Genomic DNA, 20,198 nt, shown 5'->3' on the forward strand with positions numbered 1-20,198 from the left:
TGAAGTTGGCTGTGTTTATCCCTCTGAATGGAAGGTGTTTTCTACATGTTTCTGTTTTATATACACCAATAGTACTTCCCATATTTTAGTTGAATGTTTAGTTGTTATCCTTACTGTGTTACTTACTGTGACAGCACAGAGTCCCTGTAGACTCATGGAGAACATATGTGGCTTAACCATTATTCATGGAAAATTCACTTTTGTACCTAGTTAATGTAATAATTCCCCTTGGGCATGCTTTGCCAGTTGCCAGTCTTAATATTGATAATCTTTCTCTATTGTGAAAATCAAAACTATGAATTAGCTTTGTGTGGACAACATTATGTGAAAGCTGTCCACTTAAAATTTCAAAGTAGATGCTTGATATTTCAAGAAGAGAAGTTTTTTTAACCAAAGAAAACTACAAAGTTGTTTATATACCTCTGACAATAATTACTTTGACTAGAACTTAAGGAACAAATTTCTGGGGAAAATAAAAGGTAATTTCTTTTAATCTTGGAAATCTTAAATGCAGAATCAGTAATACTCATGTATCTGCAACTGACAGTATTTTAAAATGAAGAAGTATGGTAAGTTATAATGCAGTGTGTTTTTTGGTTTTGTTTTTAATTTTTGGCTGGCAGCCATATTTTTTTTTTCCCAAGCAAAATAAGGAATGCTATTTGGAGTTGTTTGATTTTTGATAATGAACATCAACTTGTTTGTGGGACAAATAAGCAATTATCTATGGGTTCCACCAATGTAAATGGTTCCAGTTTTGCAGCTGGTTGTCACGAATGTTGAATATGTTGCATTAAAATAAATAATTTGGCTTACTCTTTTATTACTGTACTTGTTTAGTGGTAACGTCACATTGATAACACAATTCTGTGTAGATCTATGGAGACCGATGATTACTTCGTAATTAATAATTAAGGTGCTATTTTCAGACAGTTGCGCGAAACTTTTTCTCCGAAAATTTGTGAACCCAGCCAGAGACCAGCTGACAGGTTTAATTTTTCTTTGCCCCAAAAGCTCCTGTTTTTGTTTTTTTTTTGTTTTTTTCTTTTTTCCTTTTTCTTTTTTTGTGAACAAGTTTTAAAACTAACTGCTGAGACCATTTTTTTTTTTAATTTTAGAGAAAAATAAATAAATAACACAAAGTGATGTTACCCAAGCAAGGCCTTCTAATAAAGGAGTGGTCCCCTCACCCATCCCTCCCTACCTGTGCAAGTCCTGCTCACATCAGTTTCCTTCCATCCAATTAGGCGACCTGGGAGACCCAGCCAGTACCGCCCAGACGGACTTCGGAGTGGTGATGGGGTACCTCCAAGAAGCTTACAGGATGGAACCAGGGAAGGTTTTGGACACTCCACATCACTCAAAGTTCCACTGGCTCGATCTCTGCAGATTAGTGAAGAACTACTGAGCAGAAACCAATTGTCCACAACTGCCAGCCTTGGGCCATCTGGATTACAGAATCATGGACAACACTTAATATTATCCAGGGAAGCCTCTTGGGCGAAACCACATTATGAATTCAACCTCAGCCGTATGAAATTCAGGGGAAATGGTGCACTCAGCAACATCAGTGACCTTCCTTTTCTTGCAGAAAATTCTGCCTTTCCAAAAATGGCACTTCAAGCAAAACACGATGGAAAAAAGGATGCGAGCCATTCATCTCCTGTAGATTTAAAGATACCACAAGTTCGAGGAATGGATCTTTCTTGGGAGTCTCGCACTGGTGATCAGTACAGCTATAGCTCTTTGGTAATGGGTTCACAAACGGAGAGCGCGCTTAGTAAAAAATTAAGGGCTATTCTTCCAAAACAAAATAGAAAAAGCATGCTAGATGCTGGACCTGATTCTTGGGGCTCAGATGCTGAGCAGTCTACCTCTGGACAGCCATATCCCACATCGGATCAAGAAGGAGACCCTGGCTCCAAGCAGCCTCGGAAGAAAAGAGGGCGTTACAGACAGTACAACAGTGAGATACTGGAGGAAGCAATCTCAGTGGTTATGAGTGGAAAAATGAGTGTTTCCAAAGCTCAGAGTATTTATGGGATTCCCCACAGTACACTGGAGTACAAAGTAAAAGAGAGGCTGGGCACTTTGAAAAACCCTCCAAAGAAAAAGATGAAATTAATGAGGTTGGAGGGGCCAGATGTTTCTGTAAAGATTGAATTAGATCCCCAGGGAGAGGCAGCACAAAGTGCAAATGAATCAAAAAATGAGTAGGAATACTGTAGAGTGCCAATTACTGTACAGACTGGGTGAGCACTACTGCATTGTTTAGCTATCATTGCTTGCACCTAACTTCATTTACTGTGACACTTGTTTCTTAGCAAATTTTGCCATTGACTTGTGTGTACAGAGATGAAAGGTGCATTCAGAATGTGCATATTTTAAAATTTCCATGTGCAGTATGGCTCGGAATATTGTTTGGCCTTTTGCATGTTTCTCTACAAAAGAGAATTGAGTTACCTCACAGAGAACACAGATACATGGAAGTGGACTCCTTGCCTGTAGAGCCTGCATGCTTTTTTTCATTTTTTATTTTATTTTATTTTTCCCTTAAGTTATATTTACCTTTTTTGGAAAAAAAAAAAAAAAGAAGAGAAAAAGCCCCCTTTTAGAAATCACCTCTGTCATACTGGGAGCTTTATCATTGCAAATTGAAAAGTCATCTTATAAAATTATTCACATTTTTACTTCTAAGATTCAACTAATTGAAGGATTAAACTAAAGAAAAACTCATAAGAAGAATAATGAACTCTTTGAACTCAAGAAATTTGGTTATCCAATGATCAATTTACATTTTATAATTTTCTTGTCACTATTAAATTTACCTAATAAATCAGCAATCTATTCAGTGCTCACCCAGAGGGGTAGGAGGTGGAAAAGGTACACACACTACCTTCAGAAATACTTCAGTTAATTACTTTGTAACACTACCTTTGTTGTAATTTCATTTGGGATTTTCTAAGGGTAGGTAGAATTTGGTCTCACCAACAAGTGAGGATATAGCCTTATCTCATGGAGGACGAGCTCCGTTCTTACTCAGGAGCAGTCAGGGTACATTACATAAAATGATAGAGGATGCCTCATTTTAGCAAACTAGGTTTCTTTGTATTCTTAAATCCTTTTACAGATTTGATCATGTCCTAACTAACTACTGAATGTTGTATTAAGTAATTTAAAACATTCAAGATTTGTTTATTGGGGATGGGAGAAATAAGGAAAGAAATGTGTATAAGTAACTATGATATTGCAAAAGTGATACCTAGGTTTTACAGCCTCAGTAGTCTGTCCAAATATCCGCACTAATGATGAATGATTCATGTCTGTGGTGAGAGAAAAAATACAACCCCAAGGTAACCTAATATGATTTAGGTTGTGTATCAATTGAATCAGGAGTCAAGCTCATTGGAGTTTCTTTTTAATTAATCCAAATACTAGTACAAGGGTGGTCTTTCGTTTTGTTTTTTAGTTTTTATTTAATTTTGTTGGTTTGATTTTTTTTTTTTTTTTTTGGCATCCTACATAATATCCCCTCCTTAACACTTTCTGATATTTACCTGATTTTCATGGTTGTTAGCACACAGTTAAGGACCTTTCAGATCATGTTTGTGCAAGCACTCCTTGAAGAACATCTAAGCTTTTTTTTTTTTTGAGATGGGTTTTTACAGTTAGAGTGATTAACTTTGGAAAGTTTATTTCTTACGGTTTTTTTCAAAAATAGCTGATAACTGAAGCCCATAGGATTTAATTTTGCATTGTGACCAAATTAAAATTACTCTTTGTGCAAAACAAAATCCATACCACATACACCCTATATCCTGATATGCTGGGAAGGATGGTCAGGCCATTCTAGTTTTCTAAATGCTTAGCAAAATAAGAAAAAATCACTGGAGTGTTTTGTAAAATGAAATCAAACTTAGAGCACTGGTTAAATTGAGGTTGATGATTTCAGATGGCTACTAACAGTGTGAGGAGAAGTAGGTCCAGATATTCTCAAGGCATAAATTCTTGCCTGGAAACTTTGGAGCAGTTAATTAAATTAGGTTAAGGATGTTTTCCCTCAGCAACCTATGTGTTCAAAGGTTAGGCACACCATTGCTGTTGTTAAAATATATGCACTGCTCATTCTTGACATAGTCTGGGCTTGCGTTCCTCTTTTGGTTTGGTTATTTTGTGTAGCAGTTTAATGAGTGGATGGCTGAGCCTGTTTCATCTTAGCTTTCTAGTCTTCGCAACAGAAGAAGCAGTTTGGGTTCAATAGCAGTATATGACTCTGCAGTATTTTCCAGCCTAGCTGGAAGTTGCAATAAAAACGCATTATGAAATGTATGATTTTCATCTGCAGTTGAAGGAAGTTGTAGAAAGTTTGCTGAAAGCAAAGGGTTAAGCTTATGAAGAAATGACTTTGTTCCACACTTAAGAATTTGTCAGCACACAACTAATTGTAGCCATGGTGTCTTTTTGCATGATATTTGGGGTATTCAGTAGTCCAAGATTGCTGCAGAAAGATTCTTTGAACAATTGATTTGTGCTTGCTTTTCTTATCCCCTCTCAGAAAGGCATCATTAAAGGCCCATTTAAAAATCTGGCCCTAAAATTCAACTTTTGTAGAGTTTTACTGTTCAGAGAGGTTTAATCCGATGTGGTAGTTTATATAAGTGATGTATGAGTTGAGTTATGTAAATTTTGTCATTGTAGTGTACATGGAGTGATCATTTTACTAACATAAATATTTTCTATGTGTGTTTCAGTGGATGACAATCGAGCAGCAGAAGAATGGTGTGCCTACCCTTTAATGCTGCAGTTTAAATAAGAGAACTTGTATTGTGTCATTTCAGATTGTAGGCTGAGAGTTGTAAATAGTGAAAATTTGAGTACTTTTTATTATTTGTTTTGGTTAGAAAGTGAATTTAAAAAACAAACCAAACTCTAAACTTTCTCAGATTAAAAGTCCTGAGACCTGAAGATTGTAATACTCATGTCTGTGAAGCTTTTAAACATTACACTTGAGATCAGTCATGACTTGATATTCAGGTAAACTTTCTTTTCCAAGAAGCTTTTGAATAAGCATATTTCCTCCAAAGGTCTCTCTCTTTTTCTTTCTTTTTTTTCTCAAAGCGTAGATTATTTTAAAGCACTAATTGCATTACACTGGTAACTGCAATATAAAATAGCCATTATTGTTTTGTGAAGCATGATTGAAATTAGATAGTGGTCCCTTTTAAATTTCATGAGCCTCTCAAAAAAAAAATAAACTTAAAAAAAAATAAAAAGCTGCTGAATATTTCAAAAGATATATATTTTACCTTATTGTAGGTTTTGTAAAGTTAGTTTGTAATATTCAGGTGCACTTTTAATGTTGAATTTTGTGTTCAGAGTTCCATTACACCATGTATTTCTTGGAGGTGGCTCATCAGATGGCTGGTTGTCAGTCTTGGTGCCGCAGTGATTCCTTAATATTTGATTTCTTTCTTGATTTGCCACTATTCTGTATTGGCACTTTCAGTGTAGATATTCTAGTTTGGGGACGTCCTCATAAATGTGTAATAGAGATTGGTCTATTAGCATGCTTAATTTCTGCTAATCAGAGTTTTGCATGGCCCAAAAAACGGTTGACCATTTTTATGGTGTGGGAAAGCGTAGTTCACAACTGTCTTTGTCACTAAAGCCTTTTTTTCTCACATTTTTCAATAGGTGGATGATGACATTACTCCAACTAATGATAGTTGAGAGATAATGTATTTAAAAATCAATTCTTGGCATTTTTATGAGAGAACATTGATATTATAGAATAGATAAGCTATGGCACTATGAAATAAAAAAAACACTAAGTTCTATGGAAGGCTGTCTTGTTGGTGTTTTTATCATTAGCTTTCTCATTTCTGAGACAGTATAGTCATCAAACTTGACAGTAATGTAGTATATTGCTTTGTTCAGTAGGCTTAGAAGTGACTCTGAACTTTGTGATGAGCTATACACATTTTTCTGTTTCAAAAATACTATGAAGGACAAGGTCTCTCTTTCAGGAAAAATAATTTATATTTGTGTGTATAATACTTTTTGATATTAAGTTTGTTGTTCTAAAGTTGAGATGTTGCTTGATAAACTTGCTGCAGCAGATCATGAATATGAGTAAGGCTTTGTGTGATAATAGGGGTCCTTATGTGAAGTTAATTACCGTTCAGTTCTGGTGAGCAAGCTCAACAAGTGTGAAGTGTGTATTAGCTTTATTTGGTACACTTTTACTTTACAATATTGAAGTGCTTTTAGAACTCTGGTTATCTTATATAAACCATTACCTCAACCAATTGGCATTTCCATTCCCCAACATTGTACCTGAGCTGTAACATGAGCTGTATGGGATCAGATGGTAAAATAATAAGGCACAATGAGAAGTTTAGTTCCTAATTTTCTGGAGAGAACTCTAAATTAGATGAACAATGACTACCTGTAAAGGCCCATATCATAACTACCTTTTGTCATTAGGCAGTACATAGCAACCTTTGGGCTGCTTGTGAGCTGTATGTTCTTCCTCTACCCCAAGTAAGCACATGGTGCCAGGCCTGGTTCTAAGCCTTTGTGAGTCTCTTACATTTTATTGCTCCATAATATAGTGAAGCTTAGATTCAGTTAGTTATTTTTATAAAACAAATTAATGAATCTTAGCTCAACATCAGAACGTGAAAAATAGTTAACAGGATATGTGACTGTTTGGTGTCATTTTATTTAATAGATACTGTCCCTGTAGATTTAATTTGGAAACTGCTTACTTTTGCTTTTATAATTCTTCTTTCTCTAACTAAATGCCAGAGGTCGTTTTCACGTGAATAACTTTTCTATATATTCAGGTTGCTGTCATTGGTGATAGAATGTGGCAACAGACCGAATTGCTCCATTTAATGTTTTATAGGAGACATTTAAAATTAATATGTTAAGTTTTGGCCTTCATGAAGATATCAAAGATTTTCCTTATTACTTTTCCGTTAGAATTAGGTCTTCATTGATACTATGGTCAGGCCAGTGTTATTAAAAGCTTGTTGGCTTTAGCCAAACAGCCCCATTAGGAGTCTATTAAGCTATACAGGGTTTTTTTTAAAAACTAATTGCTTTCAAAATCTACTGAAAAGGAAAAAGTATAATTGTGGTAAAAGGAATGCAGACCTCCAAACTCCTTCTTCTTAGTTTATTTTGGATTCATTTTGTCCTTGATACTTGAGTAGGATTTGTGAACATGGTGACTGAAGGGAAAAGGGAGGAAATTCTTTATGTATCTTTCTTTTGTCTCTTATTCCCAAATAATCTTGCAGTAAGTAGCCTTTTAAAGAAGCAGACATTAGCCCTGTAGCATAACACTGTAGCTGTGTGCCCTAAGGTGTTATAAAAGAGCTTGGGGGATGGGAATGGAAAGAAAGGTGGGAAAGTATGTAGGCTTTTGAGAAGAGGCTAAAGGTTCTGGCCTAAAATACTAAACAGTAGTCACAGGATAGATAATGTGGTAAAGTTGGGCCATCTTCATTTGATTGTCAGAAAGTTTTTCAGATTATTTGAAAATGAGAATCAAGGCTAGTTGATGTTGATTTGACAAACAATAAATCATGAATTAATCTTGTAACTATTTTGGGGGTAAATTTAAGGTTTCCAGTTCTTTTAGAGCTGTATTAATAAAAGCTGAAAAACAAGCACTTTTAGTTAATCATAGATTTATTGGATGTAGCAAACATTTTAATCATAATATTTAATCTTTATTGTTTGAATGTGGAAATGAACTTTTTACCCTGTCTTGAGCTGTCATTGAACAGGCTCAAGATCTTTTCAACACTGGAAATGACCCTACACACATACCAAAAAAATCTAAAGCAGTAAGACATATTTGAAGATCCATACCTCTTAGACTTTTTAGATTTGTCTTGGGAAAGAATTTATGAACCCATAACCAGTATTAGTGCAGTCTTGGGTTCCTTGTTCTGCATAATTGCACCCTTTCTCAGGTATGTCCTGAAAACATAAATTTTAAAATAATCTCTTTAGAGATTAGATTCTCAGTGGATAGTGTGTAAGGGGACTGGGGGTGGGAGAGTAGGGTAGTTGGACACAGGACATTGACACAGTAGAGCAGGGATTTTTAACCGTCAATAGCCAAATAGAATTTCAATCTAGAATATATTTGCCCCCTCCAAATGAGTGAAACAACTCCTGTTTAAGTTTGGTAAATATGCAGTGCTGCACTCATAAAAGTCATTTCTTTCATGCAGTTGACTTTTTTTTCTTGCTTGGTGGAAGGGTATACAGTAAACTTTACTGTCACTAGGAAAGCACTTGTCTGAAACTTTTGAAGTACTAGAAAAGGGATAATTCAGCACTTTTTCTGTTACAACACTAAAGTCTTAATTTATCTTCAGAGTCTTAGGTACTGTAAGTTTTAGGATGATTATTTAAAAATATAAAACATACTACATACGTAATATAGGGTCAGATCACATTTATATAAGTAATTCTTATTTAAAAAAAAAAAAAAAGACAACATTTTGTACCTTTTAAGCAATTCCAAGTGATTGCCTCGTTATCCCCATTTCATTAAGCCATTTCAGGCTTAAGAATTGAAATTTCAGAGGAGGTGAGGGGAAAAGTCCCCAAAATGAAAAATTATGTCAGACCATGTTAGAAAAATAAACCACTAGGAAAAATGGGTAGGGATTCTCTCCCTTTAAGTCTTCAGGGAATGAGCAGTATTTAGAATCTTTGGCTGAAATTCAAGCCTTTTTACTGTGTAAATTTTTAATATTAATTCACTGACATGCTTTTTACATCAAAGGACTGAAAATGGATCTTAATGTTTTTAAGTTGTAGAAGGGTATATTTCTAAAATGAGGGGGGATAATTAACCTAGGTAGTATACCAGCATTAGTAAGTTTAAGAAATTTTAGTATGTAATAGCAAAGTGTTTGATTAAAAGTCTAATCCTATATTGCTAGTCAAAAATTAGTTACATTCTGATCTAGGAAAGATATAGTCATTGGATATTGGTATGCTGTGCTGTCAGAAAACCAGATTAAGAAATCTTTATCTGACTCCCACATGTTGCTTGTTCTGATGGGATGTGTACTTTACAGCAGCTTATTGCTGCTTTGAAAAGAAATGTATAAAATACACATTTGGAGTGTTTGCATATAATTCTTTATAACCTCCACTTTAAATTGTCAGACATTGGTATTTTATCAGTCCACACTGTTAAATAAAACTAATGTTCTTAGGAATCCAACTTGTACACACTGTTTAAAAACCCTCAGGGACAGTTTACACACTATTCTCACTCAATTCAGGTACTTTGATGCTATTCTTAAACCTAACAGTGACTTGTATTTTTCTGTTTTGCTTTTATTTCTACGTGCTGGTAGCACATCCTTGATGAATGTCAACTTAAAAACTCAGTTCAGGTATCCAGGTATAACTCAGCCAAACAGATTTTAAAGCTGCATATAACTCTCCAGCACACGGTGCCTCACACTCTTATAGTGGCATTCTATATATTCAGTTATTACTACTGAGCAGATAATATGGGGGTTCCTGTTAACGGTATATTTAAAAAAAACAAAATGTGCAAAAATGTATAGCCAGCACACCACACACACACGCACGCACGCACACACGCGCACACACACACGGTTGAATGATATATTTTCAAATGCCACTAATAGCCAGCACAATTAACATTCCTTGCTGCTTCTGTAAACTATAACAGATGCAGTTCCTCCTTGATGTGGCTCTTGCTTCTTCACCATAGCTACTACTAAATTCAAGCACTGGTCCTTGGGTGTCTGACCTCTACATTCTAGTTTATGCAATGTCTTTAGAGAATTCTGTGCACTGGCCACTGTGATGGAACCATTGGGCCAGGAGTGCTTTGAGTTTATTAGTAGTGATTCTGCCAAAGTTGGTGTTGTAACATGAGTATGTAAAATGTCAAAAATTGGCAGAGGTCTATGTCTGCTTCTCAGCAGATGATTTTTCGGTATAATTGGTAGCCTTGAAGTCCTCACTGACATGTTCTTCTGATGTGAAGTTCTAATTCCAGTGTTTTAGTCCTTTGCATCTTTAATGTTAAGACTTACCTACAAGAGGTCTTTATTCTTAAAAACTCCTTTTTTCCTTAGTACTATCTGTGCTTAACAAAGTAGATTATTCCTCTGCTTTAATATTTGATATCTTACATTTAAAGAAATTCTCTCCATATATAAAGCGCATAGCCTTTGAAGATACAGAAAATGGCATTTTCCAGATTTCTAAAAGTTCAAGTATCATGCAACAAACCAGGAACCCCCTTTACTCTTATGGACCTCATTTCAATATACTGTTTACAGTTTGACAGAATTGTATAATTTAATATTTCTCTTGTACTGTAGTTTATATTTATTTACAGATTTTTTTGTACTGTGTGATTTGAACTTTTTGTTCCTTGCTATGATCAATGTTTATGTAGTAGAGCACTTATGATCACAAATTAAGTTTTTTTGTTTGATTGCACTACATTAAATTTTTTAATGCAGTTCTGATTTTTGACTGGACTAAAATAAGCTGTGTCTTAATGTATGTGATGAGTACTTAAAACTTTAATCCATGTGGTCCCCTTTTTTTTGCATTGTATGTCAGAAGCGCTAGTTCTTTCGTGCATGTGTAAGATTTAATGGTTCCATTGTATTATTTGACCAGGACATTTTGGAGAAACATTCCCAGCTGTAATGTTGTGTATGGTAGTTCTCACTGGATGCTAGACTTTTCAAAACCACTATTCTTCTAATAAATTTTGTTGTGAAAAAACTTTTAAAAGCTTGGTTTCTACTTAAGATTTTAATGGTTTAAAAAACTGACAAAAGGAGTAAGAGAAATGTAAGTCACGTGATAACCAAAGTTGGTAATTTTTTATGATAAATTCTTCCCAGATGAAATCATTTCGATGACTAGAAGTTGCTACTACAAAATTGTGCAGCAGTCTTCCGGTGCAGCACTACCTTATAACTCAGTACAGTCATGTGCTACATAACATCCGTTTGGGCAACATCCGCATATATGTGGTCACATAAGGTTTTTTTTTTTATTATTAAGGGAAACAGCTTTCCTTTTGTTAATTATTTCTTCCTAATGGTTTTAAAGGCCCCAGACCCTCAGAGTGAAAGATCACTGGGGGCTCCAGGGTGCATCCCAATCTGTCAAAGCGCCGCCGCCTCCGCGTACTTCTCTTCCTTCCCCTCCTCCTTGGCTTCATTCACCGGCCCAGCAGCGGTTGCAGGCTCCTGGCTCTGGGCAGCAGAGGTGGCTGCACCAACAGGGCCACCGCGCTAGCTGCGCTCCCAGCACCCAGATTCCCTGTACCCGCGGCCACCTTCCGTGCGTCCCCCACCCTGCGCCAGGTGCGCGCAAAGTCCCGATCTGATTGCCAGTACAGCTGTTGCCCGACCTGCGGCCGCACATGCGATGAAGTCTGGTACTACCTTGAATGTTAAAGCAGAAAGGGTCCTCAGGGTCATCTAATATAATCGTTTTCATTAAAAATCAACTTTTTAAGAATACAGATGCCTGTACTTCGCTAGATTGCTGAATCAGTTTCTGGGAGTGAGGCTCAGACATGTTACGTATTTTCAAAAAGTTCCACGGGGAGAAGGTAATGAACCCACTAATTAAGCACTATTGGTCTCATTTCTCTCATTTTTCAGGTGACAAACATAGAACTTGGGGAGCTTAAGGGACTTGTCCCTCCTCACACACAGAGGTGCCCTTGGTACTCATGATTCCAAACCATTATAATTGTCACTTTGGCGTGCTTGACTCTATCTAGAATTAGAATGAGATTTTTTATCATTTGCTGTCGAGTCAACTGATTCATGGTGACCCCATGTGTGTCAGAGTAGAACTGTGCTCCATATAGTTTTCAATGGCTGATTTTTCAGAAGTGGATCATTGGGACTCTTTTAAGGCACCTTAGGGTGAACTTGAACATCCAACCTTACAGTTAGCAGCTGAGCACATTAAACATTTGTACTACCCAGGGACTCCTTTAGATTCAGTTTTTACTAAATAACTAAATGTCAACTATTAATTCAGTTTGACTCTTGAGTAAACTTATACTGGTTTTTAGGAAGAGGATGTTAAAATAAGTCTTGGGTCATCATTATCTGTATTTATTGAGCATTTATTATGTCTACCGTAAGTTCTGTTACATTTGGTACAAAATGACAGTCGGACAAGTTTCTGGCTTCCTTGAATTTATAATCTGGTTAGTTATATAAGACATATACACACACGAGTTATAGAACTACATACTACTACTTTAAGTCTATATTATGAAATTACCAGTAAAGAAATTAGATGCCAAGCTTGCAAAACTACAGTGTTAAATAGAAATCAGTGTTTCTTCTCCTCATCCCCTTTTAAAGAAGAGTCATGAGGAAATGATCATGATGCATTTTCTCTCACTTGGGGAATGAGCATGTCTGTGTTGTGCATAAGCAGTATTATTTTCTAGTTCATCATTGCCCCTGTCATTTAAATTAGAAATTAAAGAGCAGTTTCCCCCCAAAGAGCAACATAGATTTTATTCCCACTTGGGGGGAGAAAAAAAGCAAATACAAAAACAAAAATTGAAATAGGCCAGTGCTTATCGTGAACTCACATGTAATCCTGACCTTTTAAAATGTCAGCTATGTCTTTAACATCCAGATCTCTCTTCAATCTGGTTACGATTTCAATAATTGGATAAGGCTAATGATACTCTCTTTCATTTCAGACCAGCCTGGGGAAGAGATTTGTCCTCTTTGTCTGAAATTATTTTTTTCCTGTAATCTATTTCAAAGTGTTTTCTAAGCATTCTTAATTACAATATTCATTAGATTAATAATTTAGGTTTGTGTTCTCACCAAATCAGTATTTAGTTATATCGCTTATGGATATTCCTTCCCTCACTTCCAGGAACTGTTATCATTTTTTGAATTTATGCCATCCTGTCCAAAATCTCATGTCTTCCACAGCCTCTGAACCCCTAATCCTTTTTTTAAATTTTTTTAAAATTTTAGTTAACACCAAATATGGTATGTTTGGTCTGGCATAGTCTTACTTGGGATGATAGAAATAAAAATCAATTTAAAAAGTAAACTTTAGAAGTAAATAATGTGGTAAAAGTGCTTGTTTTATAAGGCCATTACCTGCCCTAGAGAAGGGGTGAAGGTATTGATTGGACTATTGTGCTCAGTGATGTAACCCCTTGCTTGCTCTGATTTCTTGCTCACCAAATAAAGTACTAATTATACTTTTACTTTCTAAAAAAAAAAAAAACCTTTCAGAAGTAAATAGTGTGGTAAAAGTGGTTGTTTTGTGAGGCCATTACCTTCCTAGAGAGGGGGTGGAGGTATTGGACTGTTGTGCTTAGTGATGTAACTAACCCCTTGCTCTGACTTCTTGCTCACCAAGTAATTTACTGATTATATTTTTACTTTCTGTGTGCATTTGCCTATAGAATGAGTTTGTGTTAAAGAATGAACATGATAATCTCCTTGATAATATATTCCATATTGTAATTTAATAAATTTGACAATCTGGTTAAAGTGAAGAAAAATAAGAGATACGCTGAATACAACATGCAAGCCTTAAACTGTATTTTAGGAGACTTACTCTGAATAACAGCCTCTTATCAGGGATATTAAGCCCTGTAGTACAGAAAAGCTAGCAAACTGTAGCTTCATGCCCAGTAAGCTCCCTGTGAAACACCTCCCTTTTCCCCCAACTTAGATTATTAATTCATAATTTTATAAACTTTTATTTTGCCTTGCCTTAGTGAACTTGGTTAAGAACACAGTAAACTTTGAAAGCTACTACAAAGAGATTTCATGCCTTTTGTTTTTATCAGTAGTTTTTAACTATTTTTCTACTCTAACACACTTGAACAAGATGTCACGCTGCCATCAGCAGCAGTGGATCACTGAGGCAGGATTCTCACAGGATGAAGAGGTACATACTGGATTACACACACACGCGCATGCACACACACCCCACTCCCCATGATTCTAATCTCTGGGGAGGGATAATTCTCCTCAACCCCAGTTTTGAGAATTGCTTTCTTAGATGATTCAGAGTTCAACTACCTGGAAATAAGGTATTAAACTGCCAGATTTTTTTTTAGGTCACTTTCCAGTCTGTGATTTAATTAACTTTATTTCTCATTTTTCTGTCTCATCTGTCTCACCTATGCTTTTACCGTTTCTCCTAGTTCATTTCTACGGAAAGAAAACTTAGTTGTTCAATGGTTTTGAGGTACAACTTACACATGGCTTTCTAGAGTGAAAAAAGTCTCTCCACACTTCATCCACCTTCTCCACTATATATACACAGTTTTGTCATAGCCCTTGGAATATCCCTGTATCCAGGTGTAAAGGATGCACAGACAAGAAATAGCCGAGCCAGTGCACTTCAGAGTGTAGAGCAAGGACTTGTTGGCTAGCTTACTCAGGCACTTGAATATACTTAAATTTTTTCTGTGGTTAAAGCACCAGAACTGAGGATATTAGGGAACATAATTTCAGGTTATTATCTGGCAAAGAATATAACTCTTTGCCTTGCAGGAGTCTGAGGCTGTGTTTTCATGTATTCTTGTATTTAAAGAAAAGAATCAAGCCAAATTAATCTACAGCTCAACTCTGTCTGGAGTGTTGCCTCCAGCTTTCTGTCTCCATCTGTTTTCCTGGGGTTGCCTTTTTCTGCTACTAAGAACAACTCCCTTCAAATATCGTTCACTATCTCTGTTCTTTTTCAGTCAAGAAGAATGTATTTTCATCATCAGTGACACTGAATTTGTTCATCAAGCAATCTTACTGTTAGTTAGAGAACAAATATTGGAGAGTGTATCTGAACCTACCACTCCCAAATTCTAGACTCTTAAACTTGCCATTTCAGCTCTCTGCCACATCTGTTCTCTATTTGATCTGTCTTTTACCCTAAGATAACGTAAGCATTGACCATCCACCATTTATATTACCTACAAGAATGCTTTCTTTCAGAAATTCAAGTATTACAGTATTGACTAAGTAGGTGAGTTCAGCTGTGCCTACCCTCTGATCTAGAAAAATATCATTAAGTAAATCATTAAAGATAGGGTTGTGGAACAACACGATTCTTACACTACCTTTCAAAGTTTATATGAGTATTATCCTTTTACCACACCCTGAAAAATTCGACATTAAGCTGGGGATAGAAACACAAAGTGCAAGGTCATGCAGGCCATTTCTCACCAAGGAGATAAAACTAATCCATGTAGTTGGATATCGGGTTTCCATCTTTGTTTCTGTAGCCCTTTGTCCCGTTTACCAATCCCTGTGGTCTTACTGCTCTTCAGTGGTGGTGTTCAAGTATTTCTGATTGATAATTCACTTAACTATTACAGAGAGCCCTCTAGTTGGGCAGAAGAAACATAAAATGAAGTGATTTTAAAGTCTGTGATGAATTATTGTTCTGGTAAAGATCTTACTTAGTCAGATGTGAAGGAGATAATACGATACAAACTATTATCACTGAACCAAAACATAGTGTTTCCCCTTAGGTAGAGTTAAGTAAATATTCTGCAGGACAGAAAATCTCTCTCTGATTTCCCTACTTACTGCCTGATGACATTCTAAATTAATGCAAAAGCTATATTTAGGCTCTGTTAAAGATCTAAAACTATTGGAAAAATCGAATAGCTAGGATCAAAGGTAAAGACTACTGTTTAAAATTTAGACAAAACTAGCTAACACCCATTTTTCAAACATGAAAAAAGAGCAATAGAATTAAATTTTAGGGAGTTGAGGAAATTTTCAAAAATTAAATATTCAAATAATATGAAATTAAAATTTATCTAAACAGGTTCTTTTGAGAAAATTTCTGGAGAAAATCAAACAAGGTAGGAAGCTAGATAATTTAGAGACACAGTCAAAAGTGATTTTATTACTATAGTTGTAAAGTTAGTTATTATAACAGGACCATTTAATGACATCTGGTCAAAGGTTAGCATTAATGTGAAGGCTCTCATAGTCAAGCGAAGCTACTGGTGGATTCAGGCCTGTGTGTCCGGTTGCTGCCAGACATCAGAATCTTATAAGCATCTTAAAATGCAGTATGTACAGGACAGACTTCAACCAGCCACATACACACTCCAGTGACCACCAACGCCCAGCTTTGCTACCAGTGTTAGTGTCTCAGAAAATAGTGCTTCCCAGGAAGCATCCTTGATGCCTCCCTTTCCCTTCTCTACCTGCCTACCTACACTCAAGTAGTTTACTGCTTGGGAAGCTTAAAGACAAGACAAAGTAAGTCAGTAAAAGATACAAATTATACAAGGCCACGTATTTACCAATGAATTCTACAGACCACCGTGGCTTAGGGTTTCAGGAAAGGGAACAATCAATCACTGCAGGTGTGGATAGTTCTGAGTTAGCCAATGATATAGCTGATAAGAGCACCCTACACCTTACTCTGGTGACCTGTGGTTCACCAGTACATTGTCCCTCATCCTTTCTACTGGGAAAACACACATACAAACGACCCTGTTGTTTGTTGAAGTCACTGTCTTTCAAGGAAGGTTACCATTTACAGTTTTAATCTCATCATCTCCTGGGCTTCCCCAACCCACTGCTCTAAATGCCTCTTAAGGTTGGTGGAGCCTGTGTTAGCCTCTCTGATGCTAGTGTTTTTTAGCACCCAAATGCTGTATTGCATTGTTCCAGATTAAAATTCAGTGAGTCCTAAGAATGTTTTAGTGTGACTTAGTTGTAAAGACACGACCTTCACTTGCCTTGATGGTATGAAAAAGATAGCTCCCTACCTATGGTTGTCTGTTCTGTTCTGTACTTGGGGATTAGCTGAGCCATACTGCCACAGTCATTGCTTAGGAGTGGTTGCATGGCCCTTGGAAAACCTTACATTAATGAGGCTGATTAAAATATTGAGACACTATTAAATTATTGAAACGTGGAGCAGCAGCAGATCCAAGTTTCAGAATCATAAAGGAAGTTGGACATTACTTTTGCTTAGTTTTCCTGCAGTCCCTGGGTGGTGCTTGACTACTAACCAAAAGGTTGGTGATTGAAATCCACCCAGAGGCTCTTCAGAAGAAAAGCCTGGTGATATTGCTTTCGAAAAATCTATCTTTGAAAACACTGTGGAGCCCTATAGAGTGCAGTTCTACTCTGCACACATGGGGTCACCATGAGTCGAATTGACTGTACAGCAACTGGCTTGGTTTTTGTTTGTTTAGCTTCCTGCAGATGAATAATTATTCGTTTTTTTTCTCTATGTGAGCATCACCGTGGAAGAATATACTTCCTCAGTTTTCTTCAGAGCTCTCTTAATAGGCACATGCCTTGATTTCATTTATCTCCAAGCACATCGTTAATCCCAAGCTCTAAAGCATGGTTCCAGAGCATGATAGGCATGGGACAGCATCCAGAAGATTTTCTCAAAGACTTTTGGTGATGATTGTGCTGCTTGAATGAGAGAGAACTATTTATCTCTTTACTTTTTTCTACATTTAGGTAGACTTTGTAGGCTACAAAACAAGATGCCATGATATTTCTTAACATAATCTTTGCCACAGACTTTGGTCAGCCTTTTTTATATGTTGGTAAAATGCATTTAGAGTATATTATTTGATACGTTGATAAAGCAATAATGTTCTACTTATTTGCAGTCACCTACCTTGGAAATATCAGGAACATAACCAAGAGCCATGAACTAAGGAATAAAGGCCCCTAAGCGGCCAAAGTTGTTAGAAAATCCATATTCTTTATTCATTAAACTATTCCTTATGCTCTCATTCATTTATTTTTACTAAAGTACCGTTCTAGCACTTGGGATCTGATTTCTCAGCTAATGAGTAGAAGTACTCTACTAAAGGTGCAAATGAGGCCGCTAATAACATCTGCTGACTATTTGGAAGCCATTAAGAAGACAAAAAGATATTAATAAAATACAGAATATCACTAGATATTTGGATTTAGGCAGTCGGGTTAACTGAATGGCCCCCAAAACCATCAATATATTTCAATTCAGTATAGTAAAAATAAGAAGCAAACTTTAAAAATAGTGCATATGATAATGATCTTGAGTCATTAAGAAAAAAATACATTATGTTCAGTGGACAGTGTAATTTTTAAAAAAAATCCATCTAAAAATGTTAAAAAAATTTTAAGTGGTACTTGAAGGGTCAACTTATTATCTAGAAAATTCACTTTTTTAAATTGTAACAAAGCATTAATGCACATTCTTGATGTCTTGAGTTATTTTCCCTGAAGCTTGCTTGATTTGATTGGCTGACAATAACAATACTGATATTTGTGCAAACTTTGCAAGTTTTCCTTTGCAGCAATCCTAAGTGGTAGATGTGACAGATACCCTACTAAGACACAAAATAATTGTTTTGGCCAAGATCACACAACTAGTAAGTGGTAGAACTACTCACACCTGTCTTGTGTACTGTATGCTGTAACACTTATTATGCTATTGGTATCACCTGATAACACACCCACAAAGTACCTCCGCAGTGGGGGGCCCTTCAGCAGGGGCCTCCTCTTTGACTTCTCCATGAGCTACCATCCTCCTAATGCACTGGTCTCCCCAATCCCAGGTTGCTAAGTGCCCCTTGCAGCACTCTAGGAAGTCTGCAACTGCATGAGGAGTCTGCTGAGCTCCTGTGCATATTTCATTGAGTCCAAGAGTTGGAAATGACTTGTCACTTATCCAAGGGTATCACTGGTATCTTCCCTTTTCCGGAGGTAGTAGATAATATTTGCCATTTTCACAAAGCAGGAGGAGCTTCTTCCTGTTGACCATTCACATGTTGCCTTTTTAAAACCTTTTTTACTGAAGTACAGTGTACATACAGAAAAGTACACACATTATGAGTATTTGTCCAGCTCAATGAGTATCTTCTAGTTGCTTTTGAGCTTTTCTTCCCTTTGGTAGATTTTGGCCCCATTGCCAGCATGTACTTTAAAGTCCACTAAGACCATTCACCTTTTATAATACTTCTGTAATAATCATCTTTTCTTAATTTATTCACAACTCAGTGATTACTGGCGAGTTTGAGGTAGGCATTTCCTAAGACATTTTTAGTCTTCACAATCTGGTGCAATATAGGCCCTTTCAGATACCCACTAAACAAAACTTGCTTGTGAAAATAAAAACACAATGTAACTAGCCTTTTCTCTTGTAAAGCAGTTTATGTTAAGCAGCAGATGTGACTAATTAGTTTTTTGGTTTTGTTTTGCTTTGTATTTAGACACGTTTCAGCAATTTTATTCACCACCTGGTCTTAAAAATTGTTTGAGCAGCTGCTTGTTTTTGTGCTTTACATATGTTACATAATATACTCCTTGTAACACAGTCCTTTGAGATATTGGTATTCAGTCTCAATTTCAGATGAGGAAACCAAGATTCAGAGAGATTAAGTAATTTGCCTAAGATCCTTTAGATAGTAAATGTCACAGCTAGAAATGGAATCTAGGTTTTTCATATTCCACAACCTGTGCTCTTACCACTATACCCACACTGCTTCAGAGGCCAGGGGCAGGGTGGCAAGGAGGTGTAATGGAGGCTGTCTAGGGAAAGCCTTCTTATGAAGGCATTTCATGACTGGAAGATAAAAGTCAAATACTGAAGAAACGAAGAATTAGCTGGAAGATACTATCAAACAACATCTATTCAACACTTTTTTTTGTTTGTTTATTGTAGTTTAAGTGAAAGTTTACAATTCAAGTTAGTCTCTTGTACAAAATTTATATATACGTTTTTATGTGACCCTAATTGCTCTCCCTATACTGTGACAGCGCACTCCTCCTTTCCACGCCTAATTTCCCATGTCCATTTAACCAACTCCTAATCTTCTCTGCCTTCTCATCTCACCTCTGGACAGAAGCTGTCCATTTAGTCTCATGTATCTACTTGAGCTAAGAAGCACACTCTTCATGAGAATCATTTTATGTCTCTCAGTCCAGTCCAACTTTGTCTCAAGAGTTGGCCTGGGAAATTGTTTTAGTTCTGGGCCGATAGAGAATCTGGGGACCATGCATTCTGGGGTTCCTCCAGTCTCAGACCATTAAGTCTGGTCTTTTTACTAGAATTTGAGTTCTGCACCCCACCTTTCTCCTGCTCCATCAGGGACTCTCTGCTGTGTTCACTGTCAG

At 36.5% G+C, this 20,198-nt stretch overlaps 1 protein-coding gene across 16 annotated transcripts in view; it reads left to right on the plus strand.

Annotated features, from left to right (window-relative positions):
• The window catches only part of LCOR (ligand dependent nuclear receptor corepressor), a 140,863-nt gene that overhangs the window by 112,445 nt on the left and 8,220 nt on the right, over positions 1-20,198 (plus strand). Inside the window, exon 8 of one of the 16 annotated variants that reach the window (XM_004369975.3) lies at positions 1,248-8,538. The exons of 13 other annotated variants lie outside the window; for them this stretch is intronic. In XM_004369975.3, the coding sequence (XP_004370032.1) occupies positions 1,248-2,217 (970 nt within the window). In that variant the 3' untranslated portion in view covers positions 2,218-8,538. Of the gene's footprint in view, positions 1-1,247; positions 18,455-20,198 lie in introns of those variants that run through there. 2 more of the 16 variants (XM_023740479.1, XM_023740475.1) reach the window with 2 other exon arrangements.

This window comes from Trichechus manatus, unplaced genomic scaffold (genome assembly GCF_000243295.1).
Source record: "Trichechus manatus latirostris isolate Lorelei unplaced genomic scaffold, TriManLat1.0 scaffold00007, whole genome shotgun sequence".
Taxonomy (NCBI): domain Eukaryota; kingdom Metazoa; phylum Chordata; class Mammalia; order Sirenia; family Trichechidae; genus Trichechus; species Trichechus manatus.